Source organism: Perca flavescens, chromosome 1 (assembly GCF_004354835.1).
Source record: "Perca flavescens isolate YP-PL-M2 chromosome 1, PFLA_1.0, whole genome shotgun sequence".
NCBI lineage: Eukaryota > Metazoa > Chordata > Actinopteri > Perciformes > Percidae > Perca > Perca flavescens.
The window spans coordinates 42893644-42911143 of record NC_041331.1 but is presented as its reverse complement, the minus strand read 5'-3'; the positions used below and the strand labels follow the sequence as shown (position 1 = coordinate 42911143).

Here is a 17500-nt window from a genome sequence, read left to right as displayed (position 1 = left end):
CAGTAGAGGAATTACCGTATAGTACAGGAGAAGCTCACAGGCAGTTTTGACTTCTATTAGCTGTTTAGGTTTAATTACTAATGTTAACTAGCATGTTAGTGATCAGTAATTACTAATGTTAACTAGCATGTTAGTGATCAGTAATTAGCCTGTGTCTATGTTATCTCCTTACATATACCTACACTCTCCGTCTCTGTAAGATTGGGAATGATTGAGATTTCTCTCTCACAGCTACCAGAAGACTTCACACTTTCAGACAGGTTGCTCACGTCACATCTACGTCTTCAAGCTCAGTTGGAGGCTGCTCAGTAACACTCAGCCAGCACCGGGAAAGAGACTTCTGATATCCTTCACTGGTCTCAGACCAGAGACACGGGGTCTATTGGTCCATTATATATACTGTCTATGGTTTCCAGCAGCCTTCAGGCTGAACAGGAAGTCACACAAACACTCACATCCTGTTAGGTCTGATTCCGAATTAATAAAATGTTATCAGACCCATATATCAGCTTGTACACAAGTCTCCAGTTGTTTTTATTCAGACAAGAGTAGCTGACACAAATCTAACTGGCATGCATTGGGTGCAGACCTGGCTCATCTCCAACGAGCCTATTAAGCAACACACACCACACAAACTGTGCATACTTCCAGGAGCAGTGGTGTAGTCTAATGTATAGACCTTTTTCACAGCAGGCATGTTGACATGTAATAGTAGGAAAAGCACAGGTGTATTCAAACCCATTAATGATGGCTGCATTCCACTTAGGAGAGATCCTGGTATTAAACCATTACTGATGGTTACATTCCACTTAGGAGAGGTCCTGGTATTAAACCATTACTGATGGCTGCATTCCACTTAGGAGAGACCCTGGTATTAAACCATTACTGATGGCTGCATTCCACTTAGGAGAGGTCCTGGTATTGTTCATGCTGACTCACTGAAATATCTTACTGGGACACTTGATGGAACTGAACCATCGTTAAGGCCGCACTTTTGCCGCATAAATTGCCGATTTGCGCACAAAATCTATGTTGCGTTTACTTCACACAAGAGCAGCCATTTTCCCCTGTTGCCATGGGAACGTTATGAAGTGATGTAATTATGCGACGTGAACATCATCGAAAAGCAGGGTGAAAAACTGCAGTTTTTGCAAGTTCCCGCAATTTCATCGCATAAAATTGCATGAATTATCATATCGCATATTCCATTGCATTTTTTTAAGAAAACGTGCCGCATAATCAAGGATTTTAGCCCGAAACAATCACAAAAAAACGCATTTTTCTGGAAGGCTCCACACACAGTCAGTCAGAACAACGGCCCCTCCCAGTTTTGTGATCCGCTCCGTGTCTTGTGTGCCTCTCTTTCTCTCCCCCCCCTCCTGAAGGTGTTGAGACTGGCTGCAGCCTGCTGCACTCACACTCAGCAGCTCCCATTGAACAGCAGTGGACACAGCAACACAGGCAGACCCACTGGAAGAACAAGGCTGGTTTTTTGGGGCTGGAGCCTCTGACTCTGCAGGTACGTGGCACCTTGTGTGACGCAGACTGGCTCTTCTTCTTCTTCTTCTTCTTCTTCACTGGCTTTAAAAGTCTGGGAGGGACTCAAAGTCCACAACAACCAGAACAACGTGCAGACTTTACTGCACAACCTGGCTCCTCTGTGGGACTGTGTTTGTCTGTTTTTATCCAGTAATCAACATTATTGTTGTCGGATAAATCATTTTGAGTCACTTTGGGCTTTTTTTTTTTGGGGGCAGGGCTGCTCTTTTCTTGTGCCTGTAACCTGAGTGTTGTTGTGCAGACTGTGGAGCCGTGTGCAGAGTTTGGAAACTTAAAAAGTCTTTTTTTTTCCAAACTGCTCCGAGTTGGAGTTATATGTTGTCTGTTTTTGTGTGTTTCATTGAGGACTCTTATGGAGGGGGGGTGTGAGCTCAGCACTGAAGGAATGTGATTGGCTCAGAGCTGCAAACACACAGGGGTGTGTCTGTACAGTAGCGGTGCACACTGGTGTGTTTCTGTCACTCAATCAGCCGAGCTTTATTAATAAAAGCACCTTTCACACAAAACTAAAGGCATGGGCAAGGATTTAAACACAGAGATGGATAAACAAGTGCATTTAGAGACAACAAAATGTGGATTTAGATTCAAAAAATGTGGATTTAGAGACAGATAAGTGGATTTAGAGACTAAAAATGTGAATTTAGATTCTAAAAATGTGGATTCAGATTCTAAAAAATGTGGATTTAGAGACAAATATGTGGATTTAGAGAAAAAGAAGTGGAGTTAGATTCTAAAAATGTGGATTTAGTGAAAAGAATGTGGTTTTAGATTCTAAAAATGTGGATTTAGAGACTAAAAAAGTGGATTTAAAGAAAAAAAAGTGGATTTAGATTCTAAACAAGTGCATTTAGAGACAACAAAATGTGGATTTAGGTTCAAAAAATGTGGATTTAGAGACAAATAAGTGGATTTAGAGACTAAAAATGTGGATTTAGATTCTAAAAATGTGGATTCAGATTCTATAAAATGTGGATTTAGAGACAAATATGTGGATTTAGAGAAAAAGAAGTGGAGTTAGATTCTAAAAATGTGGATTTAGTGAAAAGAATGTGGATTTAGATTCTAAAAATGTGGATTTAGAGACTAAAAAAGTGGATTTAGATTCTAAAAAAGTGGATTTAAAGAAAAAAAAGTGGATTTAGATTCTAAACAAGTGCATTTAGAGACAACAAAATGTGGACTTAGGTTCAAAAAATGTGGATTTAGAGACAAATAAGTGGATTTAGAGACTAAAAATGTGGATTTAGATTCTAAAAATGTGGATTCAGATTCTATAAAATGTGGATTTAGAGACAAATATGTGGATTTAGAGAAAAGAAGTGGAGTTAGATTCTAAAAATGTGGATTTAGTGAAAAGAATGTGGATTTAGATTCTAAAAATGTGGATTTAGAGACTAAAAAAGTGGATTTAGATTCTAAAAAAGTGGATTTAAAGAAAAAAAAGTGGATTTAGATTCTAAACAAGTGCATTTAGAGACAACAAAATGTGGATTTAGGTTCTAAAAATGTGGATTTAGAGACAAATAAGTGGATTTAGAGACAAAAAATGGGAATTTAGATTCTAAAAATGTGGATTTAGATTCTAAAAATGTGGATTTAGAGAAAAAAAAGTGGATTTAGATTCTAAAAATGTGGATTTAGAGACTAAAAAAGTGGATTTAGAGACTGAAAAAGTGGATTTAGAGACTCAAAAAGTGGATTTAGATTCTAAAAATGTGGATTTAGATTCTAAAAATGTGGATTTAGAGACCAAAAAAGTTTAGATTTAGATTCTAAAAATGTGGATTTAGAGACAAATATGTGGATTTAGATTATAAAAATGTGGATTTAGAGACAGAAAATTTGAGACAAGGGGGGTGTCATCATGTTTCATCATGTTGCCATGGTGACGCAGTTTAGTAATGGTGTTGTAATAATCATCACTGTTGGCAGACAGATGCAGCGCGATGAAGAAACATTGGTTTACAGTTGGACCCATCTGCTCCGACTTTAATCCTCCACTCTGTCAGTTACTGTCACACACACACACACACAGACACACACACACACACACACACTATAACACACACAGACACAAACACACACACACACACAGACACACACACACACTATAACACACACACACACACACACACACACACACACACACACACAAAAAACACACACACAAAAACACACACGCGCATGTACACTACAGACCCACACACACAACTCCAAATGCACGCACACACAACTCCAAATGCACGCACACACAACTCCACATGCACACACACACACACACGCACACATACATGTTTGTTTTACTATCTTTGTGGGGACCCATCATTGACATAATGCATTCCCTAGCCCCTTACCCTAACCTTAACCATCACAACCCTAACCTTAACCATCAACCATCACAACTAAATGCCTAACCTAACCTTAACCATCACAACTAAATGTCTAACCCCCTTACCCTAACCTTAACCATCACAACTAAATGCCTAACCTTAACCCTTACCCTAACCTTAACCATCACAACTAAATGTCTAACCTTAACCCTTACCCTAACCTTAACCATCACAACTAAATACCTAACCTTAACCCTTACCCTAACCTTAACCATCACAACTAAATGTCTAACCTTAATCCTTACCCTAACCTTAACCATCACAACTAAATACCTAACCTTAACCCTTACCCTAACCTTAACCATCACAACTAAATGCCTAACCTTAACCCTTACCCTCACCCTAACCATAACCTAATTCTAACCCTAATCCTAAAACCAAGTCTTAACCCTCAAACAGCCCTTTAAACTCGTGGGGACCAGCATTTTGGTCCCCACAAGGCTGTGCAGACCCCACAAGTATAATGAATTCTCCGGTTTTTGGACCCCACGAATATAGTAAAACAGGTACACATACACACACACGCACACACAACTCCACATGCACACAGACACACGAATACACACACACACACAGACACACATGCACACACACGTACACACACGCACAAACACGCACGCACAACTCCACATGCAAACACACGCACAAATACACACACACACACACAGAAACACATGCACACGCACACACACACACACACACACACACAACACAGACAAAAATACACACACACAGACACACACACAGACACGTGTTTTTCGGAGCAGAGGTTACGTGATGGGAGGTCTGTGGTGCGAGTAGGGCTGGGCGATATATAGATATTATATCGATATCGTGATATGAGATTAGATATCGTCTTAGATTTTGGATATCGTGATATGAGATTAGATATCGTCTTAGATTTTGGATATCGTGATATCGTGATATGAGATTAGATATCGTCTTAGATTTTGGATATCGTGATATGAGATTAGATATCGTCTTAGATTTTGGATATCGTGATATCGTGATATGAGATTAGATATCGTTTTAGACTTTGGATATCGTGATATGAGATTAGATATCGTCTTAGATTTTGGATATCGTGATATGAGATTAGATATCGTCTTAGATTTTGGATATCGTGATATGAGATTAGATATCGTCTTAGATTTTGGATATCGTGATATGAGATTAGATATCGTCTTAGGTTTTGGATATCGTGATATCGTGATATGAGATTAGATATCGTTTTAGACTTTGGATATCGTGATATGAGATTAGATATCGTCTTAGATTTTGGATATCGTGATATGAGATTAGATATCGTTTTAGGTTTTGGATATCGTGATATCGTGATATGAGATTAGATATCGTTTTAGACTTTGGATATCGTGATATGAGATTAGATATCGTCTTAGATTTTGGATATCGTGATATCGTGATATGACATAAGTGTCTTTTCCTGGTTTTAAAGGCTGCATTACAGTGAACTGAACTTACCAGACTGTTCTAGCTGTTTTATTATTTGCCTTTACCCACTTAGTCATTATATCCGCATTACTGATGATTATTTATCAAAAATCTAAGTGTGAAGATATTTTGTATAGATATATATAACCTGTTTATTATTTATTCATTTGATTTTGCAACTGTTCACTGAAATAGCCGGTTTCTATGAAACTACTTGTGACATGTCATATTTGGCTTTGACTTTGACTGAACTGCTCTCACTTTGCGGAAAAAAAATATCGGGATATATATCGTATATCGATATTCAGCCAAAATATATCGGGATATGACTTTTGGTCCATATTGCCCAGCCCTAGGTGTGAGTAGCTCTTTGAGGTAGGGAGGATCATTGCTGCGTGATGCACTGCTGGGCGAGAAGGGAGAATTTGAACTCACTCCTGTATAGTAAATGGTTCTCACACTTTTTTGAATATTGTACGCCTTTTGAATTGTTTCTTTAAGCCAAGTACCTCCTGACCAGCGCTAATCATTTTCGGTAGAAAACAATGTGTGTGTGTGTGTATGTATGTATGTATGTATGTATGTGTATATATATATATATATATATATATATATATATATATGTATATATATATATATATATATATATATATATATATATATATATATATATATATATATATATATATATATATATATATATATAAACAGGAACAGTACAGTGCTGTCAGCGATAGATATACTAAACAACAGCCTTGTAACTGAAAAAAACATTTAAATGCTGATGAGAAAAAGAGACAAAAACTTGGAAAAAGAAGGAAGGAAGGCAAGAATAGGTCAAAATAGTTTAAAAAACTTCAAAAACAGTGAGATAAGAAGGAAAAAAAGCGAGAAACTAGTAAAAAGTAGTAGTAGTAGTAGTAGTAGTAGTAGTAGAAGAACAGTAGAAAGGAAGGATAGAATAGGTCCAAAGAAGGAGACACAAATGTCACATTTTTGGTAGGAAAAAAATTAAATTCTACATGAAGAGGAACAATGTTCTGGACAACAGCCTCGTTACTATTAAACATTAAACAAACACCCCTAGGGGTACACGTACCCCCATTTGAGAAACACTGGTCTAAAGTGCGTAGGGTTGGGCATCGTTTGGATTTTAACGATTCTGATTCTTCCTTTCGATTCCGGTTCTCATCGATTCTCGATTCTGATTCTTTGGGTGGTGGAGGTGAAACAGGTCACATGATTATTTCACAAATGAGAGGAAAGTTTTATTTTAAATTCAAAGGTGGGTTGCAGTTTGACGGGGGCTTTTTCAATGTTAAATAAAGCCTCGCTAGAGCGCCGCTTACTGTGCTCCAAGGCTGCAACACAACAAGCCCCTGGCTGCTACGGAAAACCAAAACTTGTGCATGTTGAATCTGGAACCCCATGATCATGATTTGAAACCAAATCCTCCAAAACGATTCCATGTAGGAATCGGTTCTCGATGCCCAACCCTAAAGCTTGTGCCGTTTGATATCGCGATAATAGAAAGAAATGTTGTGCAGACCTGGTGTCTTGTATTTTAAGTTTTTTGATGATTCTTTTATATGTTGTTGGACGTAAACCATTCATTCATTCATTCATTCATTCATAATGACTTGGAATGTAGTTGAGATAGATGTAATTAATAAATTAGATGTAACGCAGAGTTGGGGAGTAGAGACTAAAAAAGTGGATTTATATTCTAAAAATGTGGAATTAGAGACAAAAAAAGTGGATTTAGTTTCTAAAAATGTGGACTTAGAGACAAATATGTGGATTTAGATTCTAAAAAAGTGATTTAGAGAAGAAAATGTGGATTTAGAGACAAAAAAGTGGATTTAGAGAAGAAAATGTGGAATTAGAGACAAAAAAAAGTGGATTTAGATTCTAAAAATGTGGATTTAAAGACAAATATGTGGATTTAGAATATAAAAAAAGTGGATTTAGAGAAGATAATGTGGATTCAGATTCAAAAAAATGTGGATTTAGAGACAAATATGTGGATTTAGATTCTAAAAAAAGTGATTTAGAGAAGAAAATGTGGATTTAGAGACAAAAAAGTGGATCTAGAGAAGAAAATGTGGATTGGTGATTGATGATGGATAGGAATCGGTTCTCGATGCCCAACCCTAAAGCGTGTTTTACAGTAACCGCACCCGAGCTGGCGCGCGTATATGTGACGTCATGAAATCTCCGTGACTATTTATAACCAACGCTGGTGGTGGTGGCGACACTAGCTGCAGTCTTCTCCTGGTGGCGCTAATGAGCAAAGGCTACCGACGTTGCTCTTTCTACGGACTAGAAGAAGAAGAAGAAGAAGAAAAAGGTAAACAATGGCAGAACCGGCATCAGCATTGACGTCAAAGCTGTGATCTGATTGGATGAGCTACTTCGTCGGATGGATGCTTTCATTCACCATAAAAGAACTAGAGCTGGGCGATTTGTTTCCCTAAAAAAATCTGCAATTTTTTTAATAAAAAACTTGAATTTCGATTCGATTCCCTCCCCCCCATCCATTTAAAACAAAATAACTGTGATCTGTAAATATATTTTAAAAATATATATTTATTGTATTTAATCAAAGTGCATCAACATAAACAAAATTGCAAAGGCAAACCCTTTCTCTAAGTGAAAAGTCACTGTGCAGTGTGCAACAAAGATTGTTAAACATCCAAATTATTTATACTGTATTTGGATTAAAAAATATTTTTGTTATTTTGAAAATATGAATCGATTTGACCAACCAACTTTGTTTAACAATCTTTGTTGCACACTGCACAGTGACTTTTCACTCAGAGAAAGGGTTTGCCTTTGCAATTTTGTTTATGTTGATGCACTTTGATTAAATACAATAAATATATATTTTTAAAATATATTTACAGTTTGCAGTTATTTTGTTTTAAATGGATGGGGGGAATCAAATCGAATCGTAATAGAGTTTTTTTATTAAAAAATCGCAGATTTTTTTTTAGGGAAACAAATCGCCCAGCTCTAGCTGGCAGGATATTGCCTCATTTTGACGTCACAATGTCGTGCGCTACCTTGGAAGGCGTCTACTGTAAGAAAAAACAACCTTCAATCTGTATGAGACAAGAAGCCTGACTGTAAATTACAGTGTGGCCCGGTGACTCACTGTGATTTCACTCAGATCTGATCTGAGTCAAAAGTTAAACCCAGAACTCATGACAGACCAAGTTGCATCAGTTGGCAATAGAGCTCGACAGTCCCGCCCCTCCTCAGAGAGACCTTGGGTTCTTGAAGTAAATTTCCCATCATTTCTCCCATTGACGTCTGGAAAAATCCATAAATAAAGAGTTTTAAGACCACGGCTAACTCCCTAATTTACTCCGGTTGCAGAACGGCTCCGTGCTCTGCCGTCCGTCAATACCATAGACAGTATTTAACCCTTGTGTGGTCCTTCGGGTCACCGGGACCCAAAGGACAACACAAGGGTTATGTACTTCCGTTTATTTTGTTGAGAATTGCTCTCTAAACCCTGTCTCTTGTAAAGTAAGTAAGAAAGTTTGTTTCTAGAGCACATTTAAACACAGTTTAAGCTGACCAAAATGTTGTACAAACAAGCACTAAGGTGCTGTATTAACCCTTGTTTTGTCCTTTGGGTCACAAGGACCCGAAGGACCACACAAGGGATATATAAACTGGACCACCAGACCCCGTGTCTCTGGTCTGAGACCAGTGGAGGATATCAGAAGTCTCTTTCCCGGTGCTGGCTGAGTGTTACTGAGCAGCCTCCAACTGAGCTTGAAGACGTAGATGTGACGTGAGCAACGTGTCTGAAAGTGTGAAGTCTTCTGGTAGCTGTGAGAGAGAAATCTCAATCATTCCCAATCTTACAGAGACGGAGAGTGTAGGTATATGTAAGGAGATAACATAGACACAGGCTAATTACTGATCACTAACATGCTAGTTAACATTAGTAATTATTGATCACTAACATGCTAGTTAACATTAGTAATTACTGATCACTAACATGCTAGTTAACATTAGCAATTAAACCTAAACAGATAATGGAAGTCCAAACTGCCTGTGAGCTTCTCCTGTACTATACGGTAATTCCTCTACTGTGTGACAGTAAGTCTCGTGGTTATGACCCAATCGTAGTAGTCACGAGGACCCAACGAGATCTCACGAGGACCCAACGAGATCTCACAAATTCACGTAGAATAGAACCACAAAACCACCACCAGGTAGTTTCCATCCAGAGGAGTACAGGGGGACCAGCTCTGTGCCATGTTTTCAAGGTGTAGTAGTGCAGGGAAATATGATCCTCCGTGAGCACGCTGGATTTTATTTTGAAATTTTTATTTTGTTTCTGTGCTTGACTTCCTGTCCCGCACTATATTAAGTCACAAAGGATTTTTAAAACACAGGCAAAGCAGTTTTTATGGAACAAGGTGAATATCTATTGATAAATTGTTGAGTTTGTGTAGCATTTATATTATTTTTTGGTTTTTCATTTAGTTTGTTTTTTATGTGATGTTTATATTTTTTTAACTTCCTCCTCCATGTTGTATGTCTTTCCATAATGGTTTGTTTGCTTTTTTGTATATTGTTTTACATGTGAAACACCAAGGACCGTGCTGGAAATAAGTATTTTACTTTAGCATGTTATCCTTTGGATTACTGTTTTATTGTCTTTATCCAGAAATGGATAATGGATAACTGTGTGCTGAGTTGCTGCGGAGCTTTCCGGGGTCCGGCAACAACAGAATCTCTGCGTATAATCTACGTTAGTTTAGATAACAGCTAATTTGGCTAACCGCTAGCTGAGACAGCATGTAATAACTTTAAAGCGCCCGTATTCTGCTCATTTTCAGGTTCATATTTGTATTTTAAGGTTGTACCAGAATAGGTTTACATGGTTTAATTTTAAAAAAACACCATATTTTAGTGGTACTGCACATTGCTGCAGCTCCTCTTTTCACCCTGTGTTTCAGGTCTCTGTTTTAGCTACAGAGTGAGACATCTTTTCTTCTTCTGTACTATCTTTGATTGCACTTGCACAATCACTTGCAAGCTCAGTAGCTCTGATCGTAGATCAGATGTCAGCTAGCTCCATAGACAGTAAAAGAAAGGCTGTTTCTCCAACTTCAGTCAGTTCCAAGGCAGGATCAGCTGGGAGACTTCTTCTAAACCAGGGAGCACATGGAAGTAGTTCTTTTGGAGATAATGGTGAACTAGTGTGTGTTGGAGCAGTGCTTTGCTATTGAGAACGATAACATGCTAACGGTTGCGGTTAGCCAGCTCGTCTCGGCTAGTGCCGTAGAAAGCCGTGCAGATTTTGACCAGCTCACCAGGAGACTGAAGGCAGGACACATTCAGAAACCAGATCTCACTCACAACACCATGGAGGGATTATTTCAAAGTTTGTATGTGTGTGGAAGCACCAGAGACATGAACACCTGTTTCCTGGGTGAAAGTCTTGTGTTTTCTCCTTAACTTCTTCCAGGACATGAACACCTGTTTCCTGGGTGAAAGTATTGTGTTGGATATTAGCTGGATCGATATAGATCCTCTTTCTTTAAACTATCCATGATCCTTCTAAATCCCAGTTTAGACCAAAGATTCGTGACCGATTTAGATCGGTCTGAACCGGCCCGTCTCAGCTCAACTCGAACAGCTGATGGTGTCGCTGCGACTCAGCTGTTCGAGTCTCCAAAGGGCTGGTTTGAGAACGTGAGAGACATCTCCTGTTTCAACAGCCAGTGGACCTTCTTCACAGCAGACATGTTGACTTGTCATAGTAGGAAAAGCACAGCTGACATTGATAACCTTAACGATGGCTCAGTTCCATCAAGTGTCCCAGTAAGATATTTCAGTGAGTCAGCATGAACAATACCAGGACCTCTCCTAAGTGGAATGCAGCCATCAGTAATGGTTTAATACCAGGGTCTCTCCTAAGTGGAATGCAGCCATCATTAATGTTTAATACCAGGGTCTCTCCTAAGTGGAATGTAGCCATCAGTAATGTTTAATACCAGGGTCTCTCCTAAGTGGAATGTAGCCATCATTAATGTTTAATACCAGGGTCTCTCCTAAGTGGAATGTAGCCATCATTAATGTTTAATACCAGGGTCTCTCCTAAGTGGAATGCAGCCATCAGTAATGGTTTAATACCAGGGTCTCTCCTAAGTGGAATGTAGCCATCATTAATGTTTAATACCAGGGTCTCTCCTAAGTGGAATGCAGCCATCAGTAATGGTTTAATACCAGGGTCTCTCCTAAGTGGAATGCAGCCATCAGTAATGGTTTAATACCAGGGTCTCTCCTAAGTGGAATGCAGCCATCAGTAATGGTTTAATACCAGGACCTCTCCTAAGTGGAATGCAGCCATCATTAATGGTTTAATACCAGGGTCTCTCCTAAGTGGAATGCAGCCATCAGTAATGGTTTAATACCAGGGTCTCTCCTAAGTGGAATGCAGCCATCAGTAATGGTTTAATACCAGGGTCTCTCCTAAGTGGAATGCAGCCATCATTAATGGGTTTGAATACACCTGTGCTTTTCCTACTATGACATGTCAACATGTCTCCTGTTTCAACAGCCAATAGAGAAGTCAGCTGGTAAAGTCAGCTACAATAAAATGATCCTTAATCCATTTGAATTCTGTTATAAACTGTTAACAGAGGTTCAACGTGTGCCCGCGAGCAGGTAAGGTGGAGCGAGCTAAGGACTGACTAAAGACGAGGGAGCACCTAGAACAAAGCTGTGAATCGGAGAAATAAAAACGTGTTTTCGCTGATTCATCAATAGAAATGTAACTGTAGCAAACCTCTCGCTATCACTAACGTTATCCACGTTCATATTTAGACTCAACAAATTATATATATATAATCGTCTGGTCCAGAATCTTTGGTCTGAACTGGACTGAAATAGCTAAATTCTTCTTATCCCAGGATAAGACAGGATTTTCAGAATAAGAATCAGCTTTATTGGCCAGGTTTTGCATAAACAAACAAGGAATTTGACTCCTTAGTCTTTGCTCTCAAAATACAACACTTACTTAACATATAAAGAATAAAAACAGAAAGGACAGTAAGAAATATAAAAATACTGTTAAGTATATCAATACAATATCATTTACAATTTTACAAAAAATATACAATAACAATTGAAGAGAGGGAAGGAATAGTGCAATATCAGTATAGTCTGAGATTTAAGATTTAAATGTCACTTTCTGAGGTTTTTTTTAACATTAATATGAGTTCCCCCAGCCTGCCTATGGCCCCCCAGTGGCTAGAAATGGTGATAGGTGTAAACTGAGCCCTGGGTATCGTGCTCTTCCTTTGAAAAAATGAAAGCTCAGATGGACCAATCAGGAATCTTCTCCTTATGAGGCCATAAAGGGGGACCACTAATATGAGGGACCACTAAGGCCTATATAAAAGAGACTTCAGATACAGTATTAGGGGACCACTAAGGCCTATATAAAAGAGACTTCAGATACAGTATTAGGGGACCACTAAGGTCTATATAAAAGAGACTTCAGATACAGTATTAGGGGACCACTAAGGTCTATATAAAAGAGACTTCAGATACAGTATTAGGGGACCACTAAGGTCTATATAAGAGACTTCAGATACAGTATTAGGGGACCACTAAGGTCTATGTAAAAGAGACTTCAGATACAGTATTAGGGGACCACTAAGGTCTATGTAAAAGAGACTTCAGATACAGTATTAGGGGACCACTAAGGTCTATATAAAAGAGACTTCAGATACAGTATTAGGGGACCACTAAGGTCTATATAAAAGAGACTTCAGATACAGTATTAGGGGACCACTAAGGTCTATATAAAAGAGACTTCAGATACAGTATTAGGGGACCACTAAGGTCTATATAAAAGAGACTTCAGATACAGTATTAGGGGACCACTAACGCCTATATAAAAGAGACTTCAGATACAGTATTGGGGGACCACTAAGGTCTATATAAAAGAGACTTCAGATACAGTATTAGGGGACCACTAAGGCCTATATAAAAGAGACTTCAGATGCAGTATTAGGGGACCACTAAGGTCTATATAAAAAAGACTTCAGATACAGTATTAGGGACCACTAAGGTCTATATATAAGAGACTTCAGATACAGTATTAGGGGACCACTAAGGTCTATATAAAAGAGACTTCAGATACAGTATTAGGGGACCACTAAGGCATATATAAAAGAGACTTCAGATGCAGTATTAGGGGACCACTAAAGTCTATATAAAAGAGACTTCAGATACAGTATTAGGGACCACTAAGGTCTATATAAAAGAGACTTCAGATGCAGTATTAGGGGACCACTAAGGTCTATATAAAAGAGACTTCAGATACAGTATTAGGGGACCACTAAGGTCTATATAACAGCATCTAAAGAGCACCATGTCATGGGACCTTTTAAAATATGAATACAGTGCAAGGCAGTTCTATGCAATGGTAACATGATGATGGTAATTCTGTGTGTCACATTCAGACAGACATGTTACCAAAGACACGTCTGGGGAAGCGTTCTCCTTTTGGGGCGTTGGTGGGGAGCTCCTCCTGCCCTCCGGCGGGACCGGGCCAGGAGACGGGTGAGACCGCCGTCACCATGGCAACGGCAGCAGGGCAACAGGCCGTCGGCAGAGTCAAAGGTCACCCCGGGCTGAAGGTGAGAGCAGGAAACTGGTTAAAAGGTTATCTCCGGTAGAGAGAAACAAAGTGTAATGTAACGTTAGCGGGCAATTGTGCACCGCCAGTTAGAGTCCACTAAAAGTTCTGTTGTTGCCGCTGACAGATTATTATTCTAAGTGTCTGACAACATTATGGGATGGATCCCTACAGAGATAGACCTTTTAGTTAAAGAGTAATGGCGCTTTTCCATTACATGGTACCTACTCGCCTCGACTCGACTCTACTCGCCTTTTTTGGTTTTCCATTACGAAAAAAAGTACCTGCTAACAGTCCTGATTATTTACATGGAGTCTGGTGGAGATATGCTGGCTCTATACACGCTAAAAGTCCTGATTATTTACATGGAGTCTGGTGGAGATATGCTGGCTCTATACACGCTAAAAGTCCTGATTATTTACATGGAGTCTGGTGGAGATATGCTGGCTCTATACACGCTAAAAGTCCTGATTATTTACATGGAGTCTGGTGGAGATATGCTGGCTCTATACACGCTAAAAGTCCTGATTATTTACATGGAGTCTGGTGGAGATATGCTGGCTCTATACACGCTAAAAGTCCTGATTATTTACATGGAGTCTGGTGGAGATATGCTGGCTCTATACACGCTAAAAGTCCTGATTATTTACATGGAGTCTGGTGGAGATATGCTGGCTCTATACACACTAAAAGTCCTGATTATTTACAACATGAAATTAACAAGATAGTTAACTTTTCCTGCTCCAGATTTCCCACCATGGTCAGGAGACACTTTGTTTCTCTCACTATATGACTCTAGAGCAGGGATCGGCAACCTTTTTGATATGATGTGCCCTTTTCAAAATGTCTTGTTTATTAGTGTGCCATGTTAACATAATTTTTTTTTATGAAATCACATCAAAATGTAATATCCAGGGAATCTGTAATAATCAGGACCTTGTAATTATTATTATTGTATATTATTATTATGGAAACATGGTTTTAGTATGCAGTCCTGATTGGTGGAAAATGGGCTGACAAAAATATCACTGTCAAAGAGCCTGAAGCAAAAAGTTGTGGAAAAGCCCAGCTTTAAAGGAACACGCCGACTTATTGGGAATTTAGCTTATTCACCGTAACCCCCAGAGTAAGACTAGTCCATACACACCCTTCTCATCTCCGTGCGTGCTGTAATGCTGTCTGACGGCTCCAGCGGCATCAGGCCAGCACAGATCCTGCAGGTGAATGGTTCCAGTAATCCTACTGCTCCCAATAAGTGACAAAATAACTCCAACATGTTCCTATTTACATGTTGTGATTTATAGAGTCACAGCGTGTACAAAAAACAACGTAACATGAGACACAGACATCTTCTAACTGTAAACAAACCGGGAACTATATTCTTAAGCGGAAGAATATAGTACTTGGGCGGAGTGATATGCTCGCAGCAAGCCTGTCTGAGAATATAGTTCCCAGTTTGTTTACTGTTAGAAGATGGCTGTGTCTCATGTTACGTTGTTTTTGTACACGCCAGACTCTAAAAATCACAACATGTAAATAGGAACATGTTGGAGTTATTTTGTCACTTTTGTCACAATTGGGAGCAGTAGGCTAGTTGGAACCAGTCACCTGCAGGATCTGTGCTAAGCTAAGCTAATGCTGGAACCGTCAGACAGCGTTACAGCACGCACGGAGATGAGAAGGGTATGTATAGACTAGTCTAACTCTGGGGGTTACGGTGAATAAGATAAATTCCCAATAAGTCGACGTGTTCCTTTAATGATGACTGGACTGATAAGCAGGTCCTGTATGTCTCATTTTCAATGAAACGATGCTGTGGCAAAATAATAATAACACAACCAGCATCATTATCAAGAATGAAGAACACGAACATAACGATTGCGTCATTCACGTGCATATTAAGTAGCCACATGTATTTGTTTTGGTCTGGAGAGGATGGTTTCTTCAGACAGCTTAAGTTTATAAGAATTTGTCCAAATTTCAAGATCCCTGCAAACTAAGATACAAAAACAGACTACAAACCGACAGCTTTTCTTTTAGCTTGTTTTGTAAAAATTCGCTATTTGCAGAGTAGAGTAGAGCTGTGTTTGCGTAAAACAGCGCGGTGGACAAGAGTGGACTGAGCAGACAGAGCAGATTGAAATATCGCTTTCTACATGTTGATGCCGGTCTACACAGGTGAGTGCACTGATAAGTTTTGGCTTTTATCTCACGAAGGTTTAATTGGAGCCTCCTTACAGTGACGAGACCAGCGTTAGTTCATCTGCCCCAGCGGCCGTCGGTAATCCTCTCTGTATTGTTCCCAGTCAGAGATATGAGTCAATCAAACTACCGTAAATAACAGGTCGCGCACAGGCGCCGATTTATGTTTTCCTCCGTGGGTGCTCACACGCGCACACAGTTTAAAAAAAAAAAAAAAAAAAAAAAAAAAATAGTCAACAATGTTTGCATTTCAGAACCTCAGGAAATGGACAGCGGCCGACACGAACACACACGCCGTAGAAGCTATCTTTCAACTCAGGACAGCGCCACTTCTCACAGATAGGACCGGAGATGAGAAGTTTAATCAGCTTCGTGAGAAATTATAAATCAATGCCACCGCCATAACCAATCACACTATGACAGACGCTCCACTTAGCACCACCTGCAATGTTTAATATTCAAATAATGTAAAAATGTACTGGCAGTCTGGCACACGTGGGTGCTCAGTATTATCGGCACCTATGAGGTCGGCAACTGTGAACGTTGTAATTTGTCATGCGGATGAGAGAGTGCTTCAGCATTTCAACCATGATTTCAACACATCAATAACTCTCTTGCACACATATTGCCAGCGTGCCATTGGTTAAGGTCCCGCGTGCACATGGTGGCACGCGTGCCTAAGGTTGCCGACCACTGCTCTAGAGTCACTACTCGCTGCCGAGCTAATCGCCGGCACTCTCTCACTTCTCCAACGCTCACCAGCTCCCCACACACACACACACACACACACACACACACACACACACACACACACACACACACACACGGCGACTCAACACACACCAGCGCACCAGTATAACCATCAGGCCACTTGTATGCTACGGAGAAAGCTCTGTGTGGAGCCTCCGGCATCAAAAAAGCACCGCTGGCTAAACTATTTAAAAATGCCGTCTGTCGCTAGCAATGCAGTGATCAGTGACGATTCTTTCCGACCAATCAGCAGCCTGCAGGGTTTCACGTCACCTTCTCGGCTCGCCTCAGCTCGCTTGGAACCTCGACTGAGCAGGTACTAAAAAAAGTTCCTGTTAGCAGTAGTGCTGCCACCTCTTAGTCGATTAGTCGACTAATCGGTCATTTTGGTCTTAGTCGACTAAGATTTCTTTAGTCCATTAGTCATTTTTTATGCTTATTCATGCTCAATTACTCATTTCCAAGAAAC

At 39.6% G+C, this 17500-nt stretch overlaps 1 protein-coding gene across 1 annotated transcript in view; it reads left to right on the top strand.

Moving 5' to 3' along the window:
* znf395a (zinc finger protein 395a) overlaps positions 1 to 17500 on the top strand; it is a 40260-nt gene that overhangs the window by 917 nt on the left and 21843 nt on the right. The window contains exons 2-3 of the mRNA XM_028580148.1: positions 1386 to 1519; positions 13904 to 14080. Of these exons, the coding sequence (XP_028435949.1) occupies positions 1386 to 1519; positions 13904 to 14080 (311 nt within the window). The remainder of the gene's footprint in view (positions 1 to 1385; positions 1520 to 13903; positions 14081 to 17500) is intronic.